General features: G+C 56.6%; 2 protein-coding genes across 3 annotated transcripts in view; one reads left to right on the top strand and one right to left on the bottom strand.

Moving 5' to 3' along the window:
* The first annotated feature begins 2,367 nt into the window (after positions 1 to 2,367).
* PAFAH1B3 (platelet-activating factor acetylhydrolase 1b, catalytic subunit 3 (29kDa)) lies at positions 2,368 to 5,036 on the top strand. Of its 2 annotated transcripts, none has more exons than XM_008567245.1 (6): positions 2,368 to 2,478; positions 2,742 to 2,835; positions 3,040 to 3,129; positions 3,800 to 3,916; positions 3,996 to 4,118; positions 4,703 to 5,036. In XM_008567245.1, exons 2-6 carry the CDS (start codon positions 2,758 to 2,760, stop codon positions 4,988 to 4,990), a joined length of 696 nt encoding a protein of 231 aa, XP_008565467.1. In that variant the 5' UTR covers positions 2,368 to 2,478; positions 2,742 to 2,757; the 3' UTR covers positions 4,991 to 5,036. The 2 variants fall into 2 exon arrangements, with proteins under 2 accessions (XP_008565467.1, XP_008565466.1); XM_008567244.1 differs by having other exon boundaries at positions 2,589 to 2,835.
* Positions 5,037 to 6,009: 973 nt separating this feature from the next.
* CIC (capicua transcriptional repressor) overlaps positions 6,010 to 17,853 on the bottom strand; it is a 23,258-nt gene continuing 11,414 nt past the window's right edge. Inside the window, exons 2-20 of the mRNA XM_008567243.1 lie at positions 15,533 to 15,682; positions 15,217 to 15,451; positions 15,000 to 15,129; positions 14,722 to 14,904; positions 14,474 to 14,639; positions 13,402 to 13,604; positions 13,085 to 13,310; positions 12,555 to 12,658; positions 11,045 to 12,284; positions 10,766 to 10,953; positions 10,119 to 10,240; positions 9,860 to 10,026; positions 9,469 to 9,756; positions 9,047 to 9,369; positions 8,524 to 8,777; positions 8,271 to 8,422; positions 8,059 to 8,190; positions 7,091 to 7,222; positions 6,010 to 7,001 (exon numbers count right to left, since the gene is read on the bottom strand). Coding sequence (XP_008565465.1) covers positions 6,634 to 7,001; positions 7,091 to 7,222; positions 8,059 to 8,190; positions 8,271 to 8,422; positions 8,524 to 8,777; positions 9,047 to 9,369; positions 9,469 to 9,756; positions 9,860 to 10,026; positions 10,119 to 10,240; positions 10,766 to 10,953; positions 11,045 to 12,284; positions 12,555 to 12,658; positions 13,085 to 13,310; positions 13,402 to 13,604; positions 14,474 to 14,639; positions 14,722 to 14,904; positions 15,000 to 15,129; positions 15,217 to 15,451; positions 15,533 to 15,682 — 4,763 coding nt within the window. The 3' untranslated portion in view covers positions 6,010 to 6,633. The remainder of the gene's footprint in view (positions 7,002 to 7,090; positions 7,223 to 8,058; positions 8,191 to 8,270; positions 8,423 to 8,523; positions 8,778 to 9,046; positions 9,370 to 9,468; positions 9,757 to 9,859; positions 10,027 to 10,118; positions 10,241 to 10,765; positions 10,954 to 11,044; positions 12,285 to 12,554; positions 12,659 to 13,084; positions 13,311 to 13,401; positions 13,605 to 14,473; positions 14,640 to 14,721; positions 14,905 to 14,999; positions 15,130 to 15,216; positions 15,452 to 15,532; positions 15,683 to 17,853) is intronic.

Below are 17,853 nucleotides of genomic sequence, written 5' to 3'. Positions count from 1 at the left end.
GAGAGAGAGCAGTAGGAGAAGTTGGTGAACCTGAAAAAACCTCGGGAGGACAGAAAAGGAGACAGAGGAGCTAGCAGGGACAACGGTCTGCTCCTGAGGGGAGGCCTAGGGTAGGAGAAGAAGCAGGGTGGGGCAGTTGAGGTAGGGCAGGCGGCAGAGTGAAGAAGGTGGGGTACGGTTGGTGGGAGCCGGGTGGGGGAGGGGCACCTCACCCTCTCTTGGCCCAACGAACCCCGCCCCCCTCTCACCCCTACGTGGTTGTGGAGCGAAATGGCTTCTTTTTCGTGGTGACCCCAGCTCTCGAAGCTGTCTGGCCCTCTTCCGGGATCCAGGCACACCACACGCATGCGCAAGCCCTCCTCCACGCCCTTTGGCTTCCGGGCCCCTGAGAGAGACTCGAGGCCCACGGTTGCATGCCAGGGGCCCAGAGTGCCTGTTATAGCCCGCCCCTCCCAGCCTCACTTTCAGGAGCCTCTCTCATTTGTCCTTAGCATCTCCCGGCCACCAATTGGCTATGAGGTCCACTAGGCCCGCCCCCTTCCTGAATGCTGATTGGTTTAGACAGCTATTGGTGGACTTTAGAGTTCAAGATGAGGCGAGGTGCGAGGTGAAGGGTCATTGTAGCCCCCAGCCATGACCAGCCATTCCCCAGGTAGTCACAGACTTCATTGCTAGAGAATAAGTATAGTATCATGATTCAGAGCTAGGCTCTGGAGCTAGACTATCTAGGTTCAAATGCCCAAATTGACCTTATAACACCAAGGTCACGGGTTCAGATCCTAGTACCACAGCCATGTGCCAAAAAAATAAATAAATAAAAATTGTGGGACAAATGCCCAAACTGGCACATTTGAGTCGTGTGACCTTGGAAACGTTTGTAACTGCTCAGAGCCTCAGTTTCCTAATCTATGAGGATGGTAATAGTACTCCTTCATACACTTGCCAGAAGGATGAAATGAGCCAATACACTTAACTTGAAACAGTGCCTGATGAATGAATGAATGAATGCCTAGAAGCTTTGTTTCTCACTAAGCTTTGCTTCAGGAACTGCCCCTCTACATCTCCAACTTTCTGTCTGCACGTGTCCCCTCAGACCTGAAAATCAAGTTATACCAGGGTATTTCCCATGTCCTAATAAGTAAGCTATATTACCTGTGTCTTTTCTTACTGCTTGTCCAATCTTCATTATCTTTCAAACCCAGATCAAATACTACTTCTAGGAAATCGCTAGCCCTCAGAGTCCTTCTCCTCCTCCCCCAGAGGTCCCCTTTACTTCCCTCAATTACAACTTTGACACACAGACCCATGTCTCTGTGTCTGGATCTGTCTCCCCCCCAAAACACCGGCACAAGGCCAGGATCTCACCCATTCATTTAATATTCATTCGGCAAGTACTTGTTGAGCAGCCACTATGTACCAGGCCCCGTTGCAGGAAAGTGGATTGAGGCAGAACATAAACACAATAAATAAGATTCATCTCTGTTTCAGTAACAATCCACCTAAAATGAATGAATAGATGGGATGATCCAGCCTGGGAGTGGGGCTATAGAAAAATGACCAGGTCGTTTAGGGGGTAGTGAGGCCTCCCTGGTTCCTGAGAGTAGGGAGATCTGAAAAGACATTGAGGTCTGAGATTAATTTGGGGCTGGCGGGAGGGGCGCGACCCTAGGTGGCCTTGGATGTGGATGTGAGTTTCAGAGCCCAGACACACCCAACTTTAATTGTTGGTCAGCCCATGGGTTTAGAGAGGGGAGCAGAGGCGACAGATCTGCAAGGTGATCTGGGGGGGGGAGCCAGATTGGACCTGGGCCCGGCAGGCGTCTCTAATTTCCTTTCTCTTTTCAGCACCTTCTTCTACCCTTCACGTAGGTCCTGTGGTGTCTCGAATGTAAAGATATGTAGTTTAGATTTTTATGCCACCTACACGCACACACAAAAACACTGGCGCTATAGGCAGGGCAAGTCCACGCGCAGATAGGCTCACTAAAGCGCTGGCCCTGCCGTAGAGTGTCTCCTAAGAACTGGGCATCTAATTTTCACATTTTGCCATCTTCCTTTTTTGTCTCCCACATCAACAGAAAATGGGAGCGCCCCCTCCTAGACAGGTGTGTACGAGCCACCCCCTCAAGGGATCCAAGAATGGACTCGTCCACTCGCTCCCCTCCCCCACCACCACGTGAATGGACTCCTCTCTCTCTCTCTCTCTCTCTCTCTCTCCCCCTCCCTCCCCCTCCCCCTCTCTCTCTAGTAGGTGGTCCCTTGCGCACATCTCTCACCCTACAGCAATACAGCAAATAGTTTCTTTCCCCAAGGAAGGGCGCTAGATTTTCCCCGCCCACTCTTGGCTTTTCGGTCCTCCCCGTGACGTCAGCAGTTGGTTTCTCCCTCTTCCCCGCCCGTGTTGGGTGGTCGCCTCCCCCCTTCCCCAGAGCCAGGGTGCGCTGGCTGTTGCCGCTACCGCTCACGCTGCCGCTGCCGGTGAGTGAGTGCCCGGGCGAGAAGTGCAGGACGAGCCCACAGTTCGGCCGCCGTAGGGGAAGCGAGTGTTCCCAATTTCACCTCCCTCCTCAGTGAAGGTTTCCGCCTAGGGAGAGGAGGAGGCGCCCTGGATCGGCCTTCGTCCTCCGCGGGAGTGCGAGCGTCCGGACGGTCCTTTGTTGCCTGGAGGGCCAAGAGTGAGCGTGGCGCTGCCGCTTCCTCCCGGAGCACTCTCGGGCCGACCTTACTCGCTCGTCCTGCAGGAGCTGCGGCGCCGAGATGAATGGAGAGGAGAACCCAGCCAGCAAGCCCACGCCGGTGCAGGACGTACAGGGCGACGGGCGCTGGATATCCCTGGTGAGCGATTCCGCCTGCGATACTCAGGAGAGTCCGGGGCGGGCCGGAGGGTGGGGGTAGCGCTCAAAGGAACTGCTAGTTCGTGCCGCTCTCATTACCTGATTGGGGAGGTGAGGGCAGTTGGGGTGATGCTCCGTACGGACGGAGGGCGAGGCGGGCCCAGGAGCGTGCATGCCATTGACTTCCCTTCGTGCGATCCCTCAGCACCATCGGTTCGTGGCGGACAGCAAAGACAAGGAACCCGAAGTCGTCTTCATCGGGGACTCCTTAGTCCAGCTAATGCACCAGTGCGAGGTGAGGTCCCCGCTCCCCATGCCTGTGCCCTCACTGATACATTAGGACCAGAACCCTAATCTGGATTCATTTCCGAATATGGGGTACCCGAAATAGCCTAAGGTAGCCTCGTGCACCGATAATGAGAATCTCCGCATAAGGTGTAACATTCTACTGAGAAGCAAATGTGTGCCCTTACTTTGTCAGACTGGGTTTGTGTATAGTGACTTAAAATGAGGCTTTCCCGCAGTAAGATTATCTAAGGTGAGGCTCTTTATTGTTTGCTTAAAGTGGTGCACAGCCCAACTGGGTTTACACAAGGCTATAATGAGGTGATGTTCAACTGTAACGGCCCTCCACAGAGGGGGCTTAATCATAACTTTCCATTAAGCAGGGTTCAACTGCAATGGCTTTCCTCAAAATAAAGTTCAACTATAATGCTATTGGCTCAAGCAGACTGGGTTCATAAAGTGAGTCTTGCTTCTGTGAGCTTTGTTTTAAAGGGATACTAACAGGTTTCCATGAAGTGAGGTTCCACCATAGTAAGATTTACTCAAGGTAAGATTAAACCGGACTGCTCCCATAAAGTGAGTCTCTTCCATAATGGCATTTGGTTGACAGAAGGTGTTGGACAGAGGGTGGTGGTCCATGCTGACAGTGCCCCTGTGTCCACACCACTTCTTGCTCACAGATCTGGCGGGAGCTCTTCTCTCCTCTGCACGCACTTAACTTTGGCATTGGTGGGGACAGCACACAGCATGTACTATGGCGGCTGGAGAATGGGGAGCTAGAACACATCCGGCCTAAGGTGAGCGGGTCTTGGGTGGACAGCTGTAGCATCTTTTGCCTGCCCCCTTTATTGCTGCTCCATGCCCCTCTTTCCACAGATTGTGGTGGTCTGGGTGGGCACCAACAACCATGGGCACACAGCAGAGCAGGTGACTGGCGGCATCAAGGCCATTGTGCAACTGGTGAACCAGCGGCAGCCCCAGGCCCGAGTCGTGGTGCTGGTGAGAGGCTGGCAGGGTGGGAAAGGAGGAATGACAGTGGTCTGGGACCTCCTCAGATGTAGCTACAGCTGGCACAATTCTGAGCAACTTGGCACAGAACAGTGGATTTCAGGCAAAATCACTTTGAAGCTTGCTACACCCATCAGAGCAGCTGTGGGTTAAGGATGTGTTCAGGGACCAATTAGCCCCTTTTGCCCAAGGGACTGCTGCAGATTCTGAGGGTGCTGAAAAGCTCAAAAAAACGTTTGAATAGCCAAAAGCTGTCAGGAATTCTTGGGGTGAATCTAGGCTCCATCACTTCTAGCCGAGACATTTCCTCTTCTGAAAGAGGGGAATGACCCCTTGCCATGATGTCAACATTTTTATGAGTGATACTTGGAAAGAGGCTAGCACCCGAGGGTCTTGCAGAATGGGGACTGGGACATATCAAGGATTACCCTTTTGCCCTCCCCACTTTCCCATCCCTAGTGTATTCTGCAGCTGGAAACTTCATGGTTGGGGGTTAGAGGACAGTTCAGCACAGAGAACAGGATACCCAGATGCTGATAGGACGTCCCTTTATGGCTCTCGGTATTTCTCCTCAGGGACTGCTTCCAAGGGGCCAGCACCCCAACCCACTTCGGGAGAAGAACCAACGGGTGAATGAGCTAGTAAGGGTGGCACTGGCTGGCCACCCACGGGCCCACTTCCTGGATGCTGACCCTGGCTTCGTGCACTCAGATGGCACCATAAGTCACCACGACATGTATGATTACCTGCATCTGAGCCGCCTGGGCTACACACCCGTCTGCCGGGCCCTGCACTCGCTGCTTCTGCGTCTGTTGGCCCAAGATCAGGGCCAGGCTGTCCCCCTGCCAGAGCCTGCACCCTAGGCATCCTGCTATCTGTAACATTAAATTCTCCTTCCTTAGTCTTCCATTTCCTGCTTTATGACCAAGCCTGTCTGGGTACCACCGCCAGATCCTCACCCTGATCTGTGACCCTGTGGCTGTGCAGGGTAGTTCTACTTCTGACCAAGGCAGGCACCACTAATCCATCAAGACACTCTGGTTCTTGCAGAGAATTTCCACCATCACAATAGTGTGCTTCAAGCACGTGCTATCAATCAGTAAACACACTAGGTGAAACCAGTTTGCCAGCACTGCCTTATAGGATCAAGGTCAAGCAAGAATTCTGGGAATACAGTGTGACTCAACAGTTAAAGCCCACCCTCAGCTGTCCCTCCAGTCTCTATATATGCCCTTCTTTGAGCTGGAACTCCCTGGTGCTCTGGCTCTATCTTAGATGCCACTTCCTATGGAGGCTTCCTGACCCTCCCACCCCTAGTTGTCATCCTTCCACCCAGGCTGTCCGTATCTGTCTCCTCAGGTGGGCACTGTGTCCACAGTCTTGAGTGGGAGGGGTTGACCCAGGAGAGGCTCCTTCTAGCCTGACTGCAGTGCTGACCCAGGCCATGTGGGGGCAGCAGGGGCCACTGAGGACAGCACCTTACTCTGGACTGTCCTCAGCACCTAGTACTGCCTCTGGGCTAGGACCTCATGCAGCTTGTTTCCTGAGAAAAAATGATTTCAAGGCCAGTAAGAGTGAACTGCCTTTTTTGGAGCATGTCATCTCAGGCCTTCCCCAAGCTCATGCATGTTTGATGGCTGACAAAACTGCAGAGAAGGCATCATGGTTCCCTTAGCACCAGGGCTTCCAGGCTAGAGAAGGGTTACCTGGTCCACAGTGAGTCAAGAAGCTTGGCCCACAGGGTCCCTCTGATGTTGGGGAGGGAGGGTGGTCCTGGAATTGCTCCCCCCCACCCCACGGAGAGTGCACCACTCCATGGCCATCTGGGACAGGACTAGTACCACCAACACCCCTCTCCCTTTAGAACTGGCAGCCACACAGGTGTGTTAAACAGCTTTAATCTCAGTCATTGTGGCTTCTCGGCACAGTAAGAAATATTGCACATGATCAACATGTTTTGTTCTGGGGAAGGGGGCAAGGGTAGGGGGAATCACCTTCTTAGAAAGTACAACCCAAGTTGGGAGGGCAGAGGGGGTGGGGAGATAACCCTCCCCATGCCTGTGGCAAAGTGCAGGAGCACCCACCCCCAAACTAACCTGAGTCCAGCCCCTCTGGGGAAAAAAGGGGTACATGAACTCCCCCCTACTCCACAGGCACCTCCCTGTGGCCCAAGGCCCACACTACCCTCCAGCTTGCAGCCCTCACAGGAGCCATTTTGCATAAAGTACAAGTGAAAAGCTCTGAAGGTCACATACTCCAGGTTATGTACAGGGGCTCAGAGGGAGACTATGCCCCTGCTTCCCCTCAGCTGCCCCCCAGCTCAGGGAAGGAGCCGAGGGGAGGGGGGGTATATACAAGAGGAGCAGGCCTCATTCCATCCCAAACTAGAAAGGACGAAATGGTTTTATTTGGGAGGAGGTAACCATCCTGCCCCCCCTTTCCTGCCACCTACATACTGTCCATATCCTGAGGGGGGCACTCTGGGTTCTGGGATCTTAAGGGCCTCTCACCTGCCTGTGGCAGCTGTGGAGGGGCCTGGGGGTGGGGGAGAGGGCTGGGGGGCCCCCTCCCAGCCAGGCTGTCCAGGCCCTGGCTCTGGGGGTGGAGGCAGTGGCGGGGCAGCCTGGGCTGTGCCAGAGTCCGAGCCAGGTGAGGTGGGGTCAGGGCCCCCAGCAGGGCTGGGAGTGGGGGCAGGGGCAGCAGCTGTGCCAATGGGGGGTGGTCCAGGGAGGGGGACCTCAGCTCCAGGGGGCTGCTCTGTGGGAGTGGCTGCCTGCATGATCTTCTGGCGCACTTCACGGATCTTCAACTGCAGACAAACCTTGGAGGGGAAGATGTCTGCATAGCGGGCCTGGAACGCTGCTGTGGCCTGGGCTGGGGACAGAAAGATTGTGGGAAGGGCAGGGTGAGATGAGCAGGCAAGTCCCATCCAAGTGCTCCCCAAGACTCCAAGACATGCTCACCTGATGGGAAGAAGCCATGGTCCTGGAAGAGCTGCATGACCAGGGCCCGGCGCTGGTCCAGTGTGCGCCGCAGTGACGAGTATGGCACCTTCTCATACTCCAGCTCCCCAAGCACATCCTCAGCTTCTGTACCTGCATAGGGGCACAGGAAGCAGGATCAAGTCTACAGCAGCAACCTGAGCCTCCTTGCCGCAGTCTGAGTGTCCACCCAAACCCTTACTGAATTCTTTTTCACAGGGAGACCAGAGAGAAAACTGACCCAAGGTCATGTGGCAACTTAGGGGCCTGTCGGACTCCAGAACTCATCCTTGACCTGCTGTTCTTCTTCTCACTGACACCCACCCCACCTTTCCCATTCTTTTTTTTTTAAAGATGACCGGTAAGGGGATCTTAACCTTTGGCTTGATGTTGTCAGCACCACGCTCAGCCAATGAGCTAACCGACCATCCCTATATAGGATCTGAACCCATGGCCTTGGTGTTATCAGCACCGCACTCTCCTGAGTGAGCCATGGGCTGGTCCTCCACCTTTCCCATTCTAAATGCCTTCCTGAGAGTCCACTCTTTTTTTTAAAAAAAGATGACCGGTAAGGGGATCTCAACCCTTGGCTTGGTGTTGTCAGCACCACGCTCAGCCAGTGAGCAAACCGGCCATCCCTATATAGGATCCGAACCCGTGGCCTTGGTGTTATCAGCACCCTGCCTTCAGCAGGAATCTGTCGAGCTGGATTTAGCCAGAATCCTCCCTTATCCCAATGTTTTGTGTTAGTAATTTTCCATCTACTGATCCCCACACTATTTGTTGGCTGTAAAACCCCACTTGTCTTTGTATTCTAAGTACCTCTCTCTCCTACCTATTGCAAAACCCTCATTGAATAAAGGATTCATTACCATCTTTAACAAGTGTCATCACCACTCTTTTTGCAGGCTCTGGGACCCCCACAGCTCTGCCCACCACGGCGCCTCCACCTGTACGGTCAAAGGTGAAGATGTCCCCCTCGCACTTGGCACTCTTGGGGGTGTTGGGCTCCGAGCTGCAGCTGGAGCGTCTCCTCATCTTGCGCTTGGGCGAGGTGGGGTCCTCAGGAGCGGAGTCCAGGTCTGGTCAAATAGAAGCAGGCTTAGTGGAGGTGGCCCCAGTCTATTCCCCCACCTATCCTGGGTGCCCAGCACTTGCCTACCTGTAGAGTTCTTCCTCTTCTTGCGGTAAGAGCCCAGGATGGCCCGGGGCGAGGTGGCCAGAGACTGCAGGGTAGGTGAGGGCAGCACCTCTTCAGGCCGAAACTCAGGCAGCTCAGCAAAGCGCTCTTCAAAATCCACCTCCGACAGGACCCTGCTGGAGAGCCAGCAGGGTCACCTCCCCTGCCTCGGCCTGCAGCCGCCCTCCCCCCACCAACCCCACACACTCTGCCAAGGTCCCCAGCCCATGCTCACTTGTCCACAGAGTCAAAGGTCTTCTTCAGGGGCGGCGGCCGCACCTTCACCTTCTTGCCAGTACTAGCCACATCCTTGCGCTCAGGATTGTCCCCAGCCGCCCTCCCACTGCTGCCCTCGCTGCTGCCACTGCTGCTACCAGGGGCTGCAGCTGGAGCTGGGGCCGGACTGGGAGGGGTGGGAGGCTCCCCACGACTCTCCAGGCTCAGCCCAGGGACGCGCCAGTCTGAAGATGAGCTGGGAAATTTGCTGGCCTGGGGTGGGATGGGCAGGGAGATGGAGAACACTAGGCTTAGATTAACTGGGGCAAAAGCAAGAAACAGATGAATGCTGAGACAGCCTGACACACAGCCCCTTGGAGAAGATCTAGTGACAAAGCCTTGTGAAGGCCAGGATGCAGACCTCAGATAAGAGGGGATACAACAATGACAGGCATGAGGGAAGAGGAGCAGAACAGAAAAGCAGACGATGGATGGAAGGGCAGAGCTGAGTACCAGCAAAAGCCAGCCTGCCAGATGCTCACCATGGTATCAGGGCCCTTGGTGCTGGTCCGTTCCTCAGCAGGCGGGGGCAGTGGGGGGCTGTTCCGGGCCGTGGGAGTCCAGGTCTCTGGGGGTGGTGGAGGGGCTGGTGGTGTGGGCTGCCCCTCCAGCTCAGACTCTGGGGCACTTGGCTCACGGACTGGGCCAGGCTCCAGAGGCTGCCGGGGTGTGGGGCCTGGCCGCCCAGAGACACCTGCCTCAAAGGAGCCCACGGGAATGCTGGCAATGGCCGCCTTCACTTTCTGGGGGGCCTTTGGGCTGGGCCGCTGGGGCTTGGGGGCCACTAGGCTATAGGTCATGGAGCCTGCTGGTGGGGAGAAGAGCATTTGCTGAGCCAAGTCTGACTGGAGCCCATCGCTTGGGTCCCCCAACTCACCCTGCCCTGGGATGGTCTTATACCCACCTGTAGCACTAGGAAAAGGGCTAGTAGGGATTGGGGTGGCAGGGGCCGGTGGGCCTTTGGGCAGAATGGTGGCAGCAGGTGGGGTAGTGCTAGTAGCCACAGTATAGACCAGGCTTGGGGGGGCCTGGGATGGCTGGGCCAAGGGTGCCGAGGAGGTGGGTGCAGGGCTGCCAGGGTAAAATGCTGTTATGACGGGACCTCCAGGGGCTGTGCAGGCAGGAGGCAGCTGGGGGCTGGGCACAGGCGACACGCCCACCTGGCCAGGAGCCAGCAGTGGGGCTTGGCCTGCTGAGAGGGAGACAGACAAGGAGAGGCAACGGGCTGAGTTAGGACCCAGGCTCCCTCAGCCCCACCCTGGGTCCCCAGTGCTGCCTGCCAGGGTAACCCTCACCTGACAGCAGGGGCTGCACAAAGGCAGGGCCGCTGGGCCCCAGCGAAGTGAAGCCTAGAGCTACAGAGCTTGTGGGCCCGTACGAAGTGACTGTCCCAGCCTGGCTGGATGCAGGGCTGGTGCCCAAGGGCAGTGCATGCCCGCCTGTTGACTGCACATAGGTGATTCTGCCACAGGGAAAGGAAAGGGAGGGGTGAGGTGAGCTTTCCTTACCCCACCCCTTCCCTGGCCTCCAGGTGAGGGCTCAACTGCAATTTACCTTGTAGAGGAGGGTAGCAGGACCTTCTGGGGCTGCGAGGTGGGTCCTGGCAATGTGGCCGGGCTCAGGGGCGGCACCAGGCTGCTGGGTGTGCTCACAGGCACCGGAGTTAGCTGGATGATCTGTGGAAAAGAGCACCCAAAGGCTGGGGTGAGCCTGTGGTCCCAGAGTGGGGCAGAAGAGGTCTAAGACCTTGGAATCAGGACAGGATGGGAAAGACAACAGAGAGAGGTAGGGAACACAAACAAGGAACAAGGTGCAGAGAAAGAACTTGAAAGAGAAAAAGAAAGTTAGGATGCACAGAGATGTCAATGAGATTTTAAGAGAGAGTCCCGGGCCGGCCCATGGCTCACTCGGGAGAGTGTGGTGCTGATAACACCAAGGCCCCGGGTTCGGATCCCATTTAGGGATGGCCGGTTCGCTCACTGGCTGAGCGTGGTGCTGACAACACCAAGTCAAGGGTTATGATCTCCTTACCGGTCATCTTTAAAAAAAAAAAAAAAAAAAAAAAAGAGAGAGAGTCCCAGAGACAAACAGAAAAGGAAGACAGACTGAAAGAAAAGCAGACACAAAAACTTAATACAGGGACCAAAACCCAGAGGAAGGGGTAGGAGGTAAAGGCAGGACCATAGCCAGGGTGCCTTTACCTTGCTGGATGGCTGGGCACCATTCTGCACAGGTACTGAGAAGGGCGGGCTCACCAGGGGCAGTGGCTGGCCAGCCCCTCCACCCCGCACTGACATGCTAGGGGCAGCCAGAGGCACTAGTACCTTCCCAGGCAGCAACTGGGCTGAGCCACCTGGGGGCGGGGCCTGCACAGGAGAAACCGACTGGGCTGGAAGTTAAGAGGCAAGAAAGTAAAAGTTTACAAGGGGGCCAAACAAGCCTGTGGCCCCTCTCCTTGAGCTGCCCAGCCCAGGCCTCACCTTTGGGGGGTGGGGCGGAGGGTACAGACTGCAGGATGGGGATGCCAGGAGTGGGTGCAGTGGCAGCCAGGACCTTGCCGTTGGTGGAGGTGCCCGGTGGGAGGGTGAAACGGATGCTGGTGGTGGGTGCAGGGCCACTGGGAGCCGCTGCCTTGGTCCCAGAAACTGGTGCTGGGGCAGGTGCCACTTGAAGCTGCTGGGGTAGCGTGGGCAGGATGTACTGCACCTGGGTGATACCCCCAGCCTTGCCCAGGGCACCTGGTTGCAGGATGCCCAGAGGTACTGGCCCATTCGGGCCACTCCCAGCACCTGTTCCTGAGCCTGCAGTGGCCCCACTGCCAGGGGCCCCCTGGGCAATAAACTGGACAGAAGGGGGCGCAGGGGCCCCATAGCCTGGGGTGCCCACCAGAAGGTTGGTGACAGTGGCAGGTGCCTTCCCCACAGTGCCCAGTAGGGGCCCAGCCACCAAATGTGGGGCTGGTGAAGTGGCTGCTGCCGACTTCTTGTCTGAATATACTAAGCTGACGCCTAGTGGGGAGGCCCCAGGCACCCGGGACACAGTGCCCATTTCAGTCCTGGCACCTGCTGTGTCATTTGGAGATACCTCAGCCCGGACAGAGGTGGGGAAGGGCTTAGAGGCAATGGGCACAGGAGTGCTGCTGACAGGCCGCACCACATTGGTGACCATGGTAGCGGCAGGGCGGGACAGAGGGGCTGCTGGAGCTCCATAGGCCAGTGATGGGGTGGGGGCCGAGGGCACTCGGGTTCCACTGCCTTCTCGCTCTTCCTTGTTTGGGGGCAGGACCAGTGTCTGCAGGATGCTTCCTCCCCCACTGGGAGGTGCTGCAATGACTGAGGGGCCTGGTGGCTCCAGAGCCCCCATGCTTTCAGGTCTCTTGCGCCGGAAGGTGGCAGGATCCGTTGGGAGAAACCGAGTGGCCTTGGAAGGTGTCGCTGGGCCCCCAGCCCCAGGAGGTGGGGGCCGTAGTGTGCCTGCTGTGCTGCCCTGACCAGACTCCTGGGCCTTGAAGGTTCCTGAGACCATTGAAAGGGAAGTGGCTGCCGAGGCTGAGGAGGCGGTGGGCGAGGAGGAAGTGGAGGAGGAAGATGGGGTGGGACCATAGCCTTTGCTGAAGGCTGCAGGTGGATCTGGGGGCCCTGGGGGCTCAGGGTCCAGTGTCGGACGGCAGTGTGTAAAGGAGGAACGGATCACAGGTGAGAATACCTTCCGACCAAAGCCCTGGGTGGATGGAAAAAGCAGACACGTCAGGATGTCCAGACACAGACTCCCTAACTACCCCCATCCAGCTTCTCAGCCAGGCCAGCTTAAGCCCATACCCCAGCCAGCTGAAGGCCTCAATTCATCAGGGCTGTGACCCATTCCCCATGGGGCAAGTAACTTGCTCTCTCCAGACCTTAATCTCCCACTCTCTAAAATGCACAGGAGGAGCAGTGGTATCCCCCTTCTAGGAAAAGTATAATAATATAGCAACATGTCCCAAGCCCTCACCTTGTTGCCCTCTGGGTCCTCTCCAGAGCTGTCTCCACTCTCGCTGTCGGTCACTCGTTCCTTGCACTTGAGATCAATGTCAGTAGTGCTGAAGCCATCGTCAGCTGAGGGAGTATAGGGAACAGCATGGGCAAGGGGCTGGGTGCAGGACTACCCAAAAGGAACGGTCTGGAGCCTAGGCTCTGGTCTCAGCTCTCCTCCAAGCAGGTAGTGACTATTGTCCAAGAAGGCAATTCCTCAACCCAGGGCTATACCTCTCTGTCAATGAGGAGCCTAACAGCCTGCAGGTAAGAGAATCTAACACTGTGCCTAATTGTCCGGTCATGCCCATGTCCTTCAAGTTTCCTGCCTGGCTGGGGGTTTCCTGAGGGTAGGGTTGGGTTTGCTTCACAGGGCCTGAACTGATTACATACAACTATAAACAAATGTGAGAAAGAAGAAACAGAAGGAACCTGGATCCAAGTTCTGCCCACCCTTGGAGCCTCAGCCTACTAGTACCTGGACAGGATTTTGGACCCTACACTGCTCACCAATGACATCATCATCTCCTTCCTCCTCGCAGATGACCATGCGTTCCTCATCACTGGTCATGTCCTCACTGGCTGCACGCTGGGAACGAGAGGCCCGGGTGGGCAGTAGCGGGGGCCGTGCATTGGCCGCCATGGCACTTCCCTCACTGGGGGCCGCAAAAGGGCCTGGAGCTCCATACTGTGTGGACGGCTTTGGGCCAGAGTACGATGTAGGACCAGACACCATCTGCAGGGCAGGTGGCAGGAATGGGTCAGCTGGGGCTGCTGCCTTGGGCAGCCCTCCCTGCCCCCCATCCCCCGTGGCCTGCAACCCAGACCTGAGTCAGTTCCTGTAATGCCTGGCTCTCTACTTCCCCACTGTCCAGGCTGTGTACCCCACTGTGGGAGAAGGCTCGGGGCCGGGCCGAGCCAGGTCCCCCAACTGTGTGCAGTCGTTCTGCCCCACAGGAGCTGCTCCCCGGAGCCTTGGTGTCAGAGCTCAAGAGTGTCTGGGCTGCGACGGACAGGAGCTCAGAAGATACTGTAAAGTGGAGAGAGGAGGTTGTCACAGTCAGGAAGCCTCTCACCAGTACCTAGACCGGCCAAACAACCTACAGATCTTTCCAAGTACTGAACAGAGGCAGGTTGGAATTCCTGGGCCACCTGGTGGGGAAAAAACATCATCCACAGCCCAGCATCTCCCTCCTGCTGGTTCCTGCCCTCTGGGGTTGAAGAAAGAAAGCTTGTTCCCTGGGAGGCATCCCCTCTGAGAGTAAGCAAGCCTTGCAGATAGGTTCCTGTGGTGTTGGCTAACTAACCATTGGCCTGTTTGAGCCTCTGTTTCTTCATCTCAGAGAGGAAATAACACGTCCCCCCATCACACAGTTACAGGGCCACATCCATAGGTTCACTCCAAAAAAAGTGCCCCAGGACACTGCCAGGCACACCAGACACCCTCAGTTAAGTAGAAGCAGCCGATCAGGGGCACTGCAACCTGCAGTGCTTCCAACTCTGCTCTTGCGAACCAGCCAAGCTGCAGCTTAAATTCTGGCTCTGCCATTTACCAGTCTATGACTCTAAGCAAGTGACTTTTACTCTCTGAGCCCCAAGTTTTTCATCTGGAAATGGGGTATGGTTTTGAGTACTAGAGATTATATTCCCAGTGGTGCATGGCATGTAGTAAACGCTCTGAATGGCAGATGATAATGAGATTACTGTTTGGAAGTCTTATTTGGCTAGATCTCCCTAGCTCCTTCATCTGAAACAACTGCCAGTTCCTTCATGAATAAAAGTCCTCAAATAAGAGCAACAAAACAGAGAGAAGCTGCTGGGGCTAGGGGTGAGCAAGCAACAGGGTAGGTGGCAGCTCTCAGGGAGGGAGAGGATGGGAGAGCTGAGGGGCTGACTAACCCCCAGGGGCGGCGGCAGTGCCTGTCTCCGACATACTCCGCTCCCGCGTCTCCTTGTGCCCTCCTGCCAGCCCCAGGCTCGTGGGCTTGGCTTCCGAGCTGGATTTCTTTCGGTCCTTGTTGCACCACTTCCAATCTGGGTGGGCCTTGAAGTGGGCCTCCTTCACCTGGCAGGAGAGGGCAGGGTGACCCTTCACTCACCCGCCCCACCAGAGAAAGTTGTGAGGAGCCAGGAGGAGGTGGCACTACCTGGAAGGCCAAGTCATGGTACTTCTGCTTCTCCTTGGGCCCCAGGGCGTACCACCACTCGCCCAGGATCTTGCTGACAGTCCGGTTGTCCTGGTTGGGGTGACGTTGGTGGACCAGGGCCCGGTGCCGCTTGCTGAAGATCATGAAAGCATTCATGGGCCGCCGGATATGGTCCTTCTCCCGCTGTAGCAAACACAGGCCACAGCAAGACAGTTAGGACCAGGGAGACAGGCTTGGGCAACAATAGGGTAAGCAGGAGACTGGAGGAGATAGGGCACCTTGTTGGGGCTGCGTCCATCCTTCTCAGAAGATGAGTCCCGTTCCTTGGGCAGGGCACTGAGGGACTGGGTCCGACGTTTTCCAGGTGGCAGAGGCAACTGGATCTCAGGAGACATGATGGAGAGAAAGCTGTGGTGGGGCAGCAAGGACAGTGAGGGCCATATCTCTGGCCATCCCACCTCCCCACCCCCCAGGCCCAGGCCTCAGGGCACTCACGCATCGTCATGGTCACTTTCTGTCTCGCTGTCCAACCGGGGCTCTCCTGGAGGGCCAGGGGCCTCCTCCTCAGTGGTAGGAGGGGGACCCTTACCAGGTTCCACCACCCCCAAAGTGTGTGGGGGTCCAGGCCCTGGGCTGTCGGGGCATGTGGCTCCAGGTGGCCGCCCAGGGTCAGTACTCCCTGACCCGCCTGGTGGTTGCTCATGAGCAACAGCTGCTGATTCAGCAGGTTCTGGGGGCAGAAAGGTGGATCAGAGGGCTCCTGGGCCATCTGGACCCCAGCCCCATGCCTTCCCAGCCTCCCACCCCTCACCTTTGCTCTGGTTGGAGGCTACTGGGTGGCTGGCAGGCTGCTGGGCCTCACTCGGCTGCACCGAGGGGTCAGGCTGGCTGGGTGCCAGGAAGGGGACTAAGGAGTGCCAGGGGAACACGGCCACAGAGCGAGGTTCCACATTCGTCCACACTGTGGAAAGGAGCCAAGTGACCCATGCAGCAGAATTCTGCCCTGATCCTCAACTCAAGTTCTCACCCACTGGATAGGGTGGCTCCACCCCTTCTTTACACCCCCTTCCCCCACCCGAGCCTCTTGGGCTCGTCCATGCTATGTCACTCAGGAAAAACTCCTCCCTGAAAGATTTCTCGATTTATAAAAAAGAAAACAGAAGCAGGGAAGGGAAATAGTACTCATACCCCACTCCTCCCACCCCCAACAACCATCACCCCTGCCACCAGGGACTAAGCCAGAGAAACAACTTGCTTCTGCCACAAACCAGGTCACTCTCAGCTGCCATCCCACACTCCCAAGGCCCCAAGACCTCAGCAGGCTGGGTCTCCACACCCCAGTCATGCTGCAATCCCAACACCCATGCCGCCGTCTGACACAGCCCCTCATCCTGGCCTCACACTCTCTTTCCCTTTCCTGAGGCAGATGGTCCTATGTCCCCTCCCCTCCAATTCTCTATCCAGTACCCACAGGCTGTGGTGTCTCACACAGCCTGTGGTGCATGAAAGTTCTTCCTCCTTGCCTTCCTCCCCCTGCCACAGACCTCAGGGAGCCAGATCTGCCCTTCCTGGGCTGGACACAGGTAGCTCCCCTTTACCTCCCTAAAGAGAATCCACAGCTCATGAAGAGCCTCCCAGCCTCCCTCTCTCTAAACCCCTGAGCTTATCTTTAGCCCAGTGTCCAGCCCCTTTGCCCAGAAAAAGGGGAGGGTGTGGTAAACTCCTCGGAAGAAAAGGCATGGACAATGGGGCAGAGAAGAGAATTGTTACAAGTCTCTTCCCAGAGAAGGCAAAAGTGCCAGGTGTTTCCTTGAGAATAAGCACGGGAAGCTACTTCCTCGCCAGGGGGCTGCTCCTTGGGGTCCAACCACTGGCCCCAGGAGCTGGGTAATAGGAGGACAAGCCCTGGGCTGGCACCTACCCCTGGCTGGACTTCTAGGGCGGGCCTAGGCTAGGAGTGGGCTTCCCCTCTCACTGCCTGGCTCCCTGGAGGAAGTGGAACCAGCAGAGGAGAGAGGCCCCTGATCGGGGAAGACAAGGAAGGGAGGAGGGAAACGCCCTAGCTCAAGTATCCATCATTCCAGGCCTCCCCCTGATCCAGATCAACCTGACCTGAGGTGACCCCCCCCCCACCATGCCTTCAGAAGCCTGGACTGGGGGAGCTCTGTATGAGGAACTGGCCTCGAGACCTGATTCTGAGGGACTGACAAAGGAAAAAGTAGACCTCATGGAAACAGGGGAAGGGATCAGGAAGACAGCACTGGAGGGCACTCAAGACCATGATAACCCTGTCCCCTACCTCTGGGGCAATGGGGGCCCAAAAGACTGCTGGACCTTCCAGCCCCATAAAAGCTCCCCAGGGACCTGGACCTGTCCCTCTCTTCATAAAGATCTTTCTCATCAGGGCCTCCTCACCTTTTGGGAATGGAGAAGGGACCTAGCAGACAATGGGGAGCAGTCCTTTGGTCCTGAACCCCTCCCCAGTGCACTACTCTCCAGATTCCTAGGTGTCTCCCTCTCTCTCTTTGCAAAGTACACCACAAACACTGCAGCCCATCACTCTATTCTGACCAAACAGTGCCTCACTCACTTCCCAAGCCCCGTCTTTAGCCCCACTACTCAGTCAAAGCCCTCCTCCCCATCTCGATTCCACACCTAGGACCAGCAGCTCTCACCTGCTATTCTAACCAAGGCTCCAAAGCCAGTTATTCTGCACCCCTGGCTTCCAATGACAAAGGACCTGTTCTATCCCATCACTTACACACCACAGCTGTCCTTCCAGGTACTCCCCACTCCTCTTATCGCTCCGCTACACTCCCACCTGCCATCACTAACGAAATGGTCCGGCCTGAGATCTTAACTTTCCCTGTCACCTTTTTACTCTGCATCTACTGTTTTCCACCGTACTATGCACCCATCACCGTTACTTGCATTTAGCACCCCGACACCTTGACCCCAGCAGTCCCAGGGCCCGGATACTACTGACCGAACATGCCGAGGCCACGGGAGGCCGCGCCGGACGCAGGCATCAGTGGCCTGTGGGCCGAGTACATGGTCCGGCGCCGGGGGGCCCGGCAGGGCCTCGCGCCTCCTCAGCGGCCGACGAACCCGGCTCCTCGGCCGTCGCCGCTT

Source organism: Galeopterus variegatus, unplaced genomic scaffold, assembly GCF_000696425.1.
Source record: "Galeopterus variegatus unplaced genomic scaffold, G_variegatus-3.0.2 Scaffold306, whole genome shotgun sequence".
Classification (NCBI taxonomy): domain Eukaryota; kingdom Metazoa; phylum Chordata; class Mammalia; order Dermoptera; family Cynocephalidae; genus Galeopterus; species Galeopterus variegatus.
This window is presented reverse-complemented; position numbering and strand designations above follow the sequence as displayed.

Excerpts from the sequence above, each read along its gene's own strand:
- PAFAH1B3 (XM_008567245.1), top strand. The coding sequence starts at position 2,758 with ATGAATGGAGAGGAGAACCCAGCCAGCAAGCCCACGCCGGTGCAGGAC. Across the intron at positions 2,836-3,039 it reads ACGGGCGCTGGATATCCCTG|CACCATCGGTTCGTGGCGGA; the intron begins GTGAGCGATTCC and ends GCGATCCCTCAG. Across the intron at positions 3,130-3,799 it reads AGCTAATGCACCAGTGCGAG|ATCTGGCGGGAGCTCTTCTC; the intron begins GTGAGGTCCCCG and ends TCTTGCTCACAG.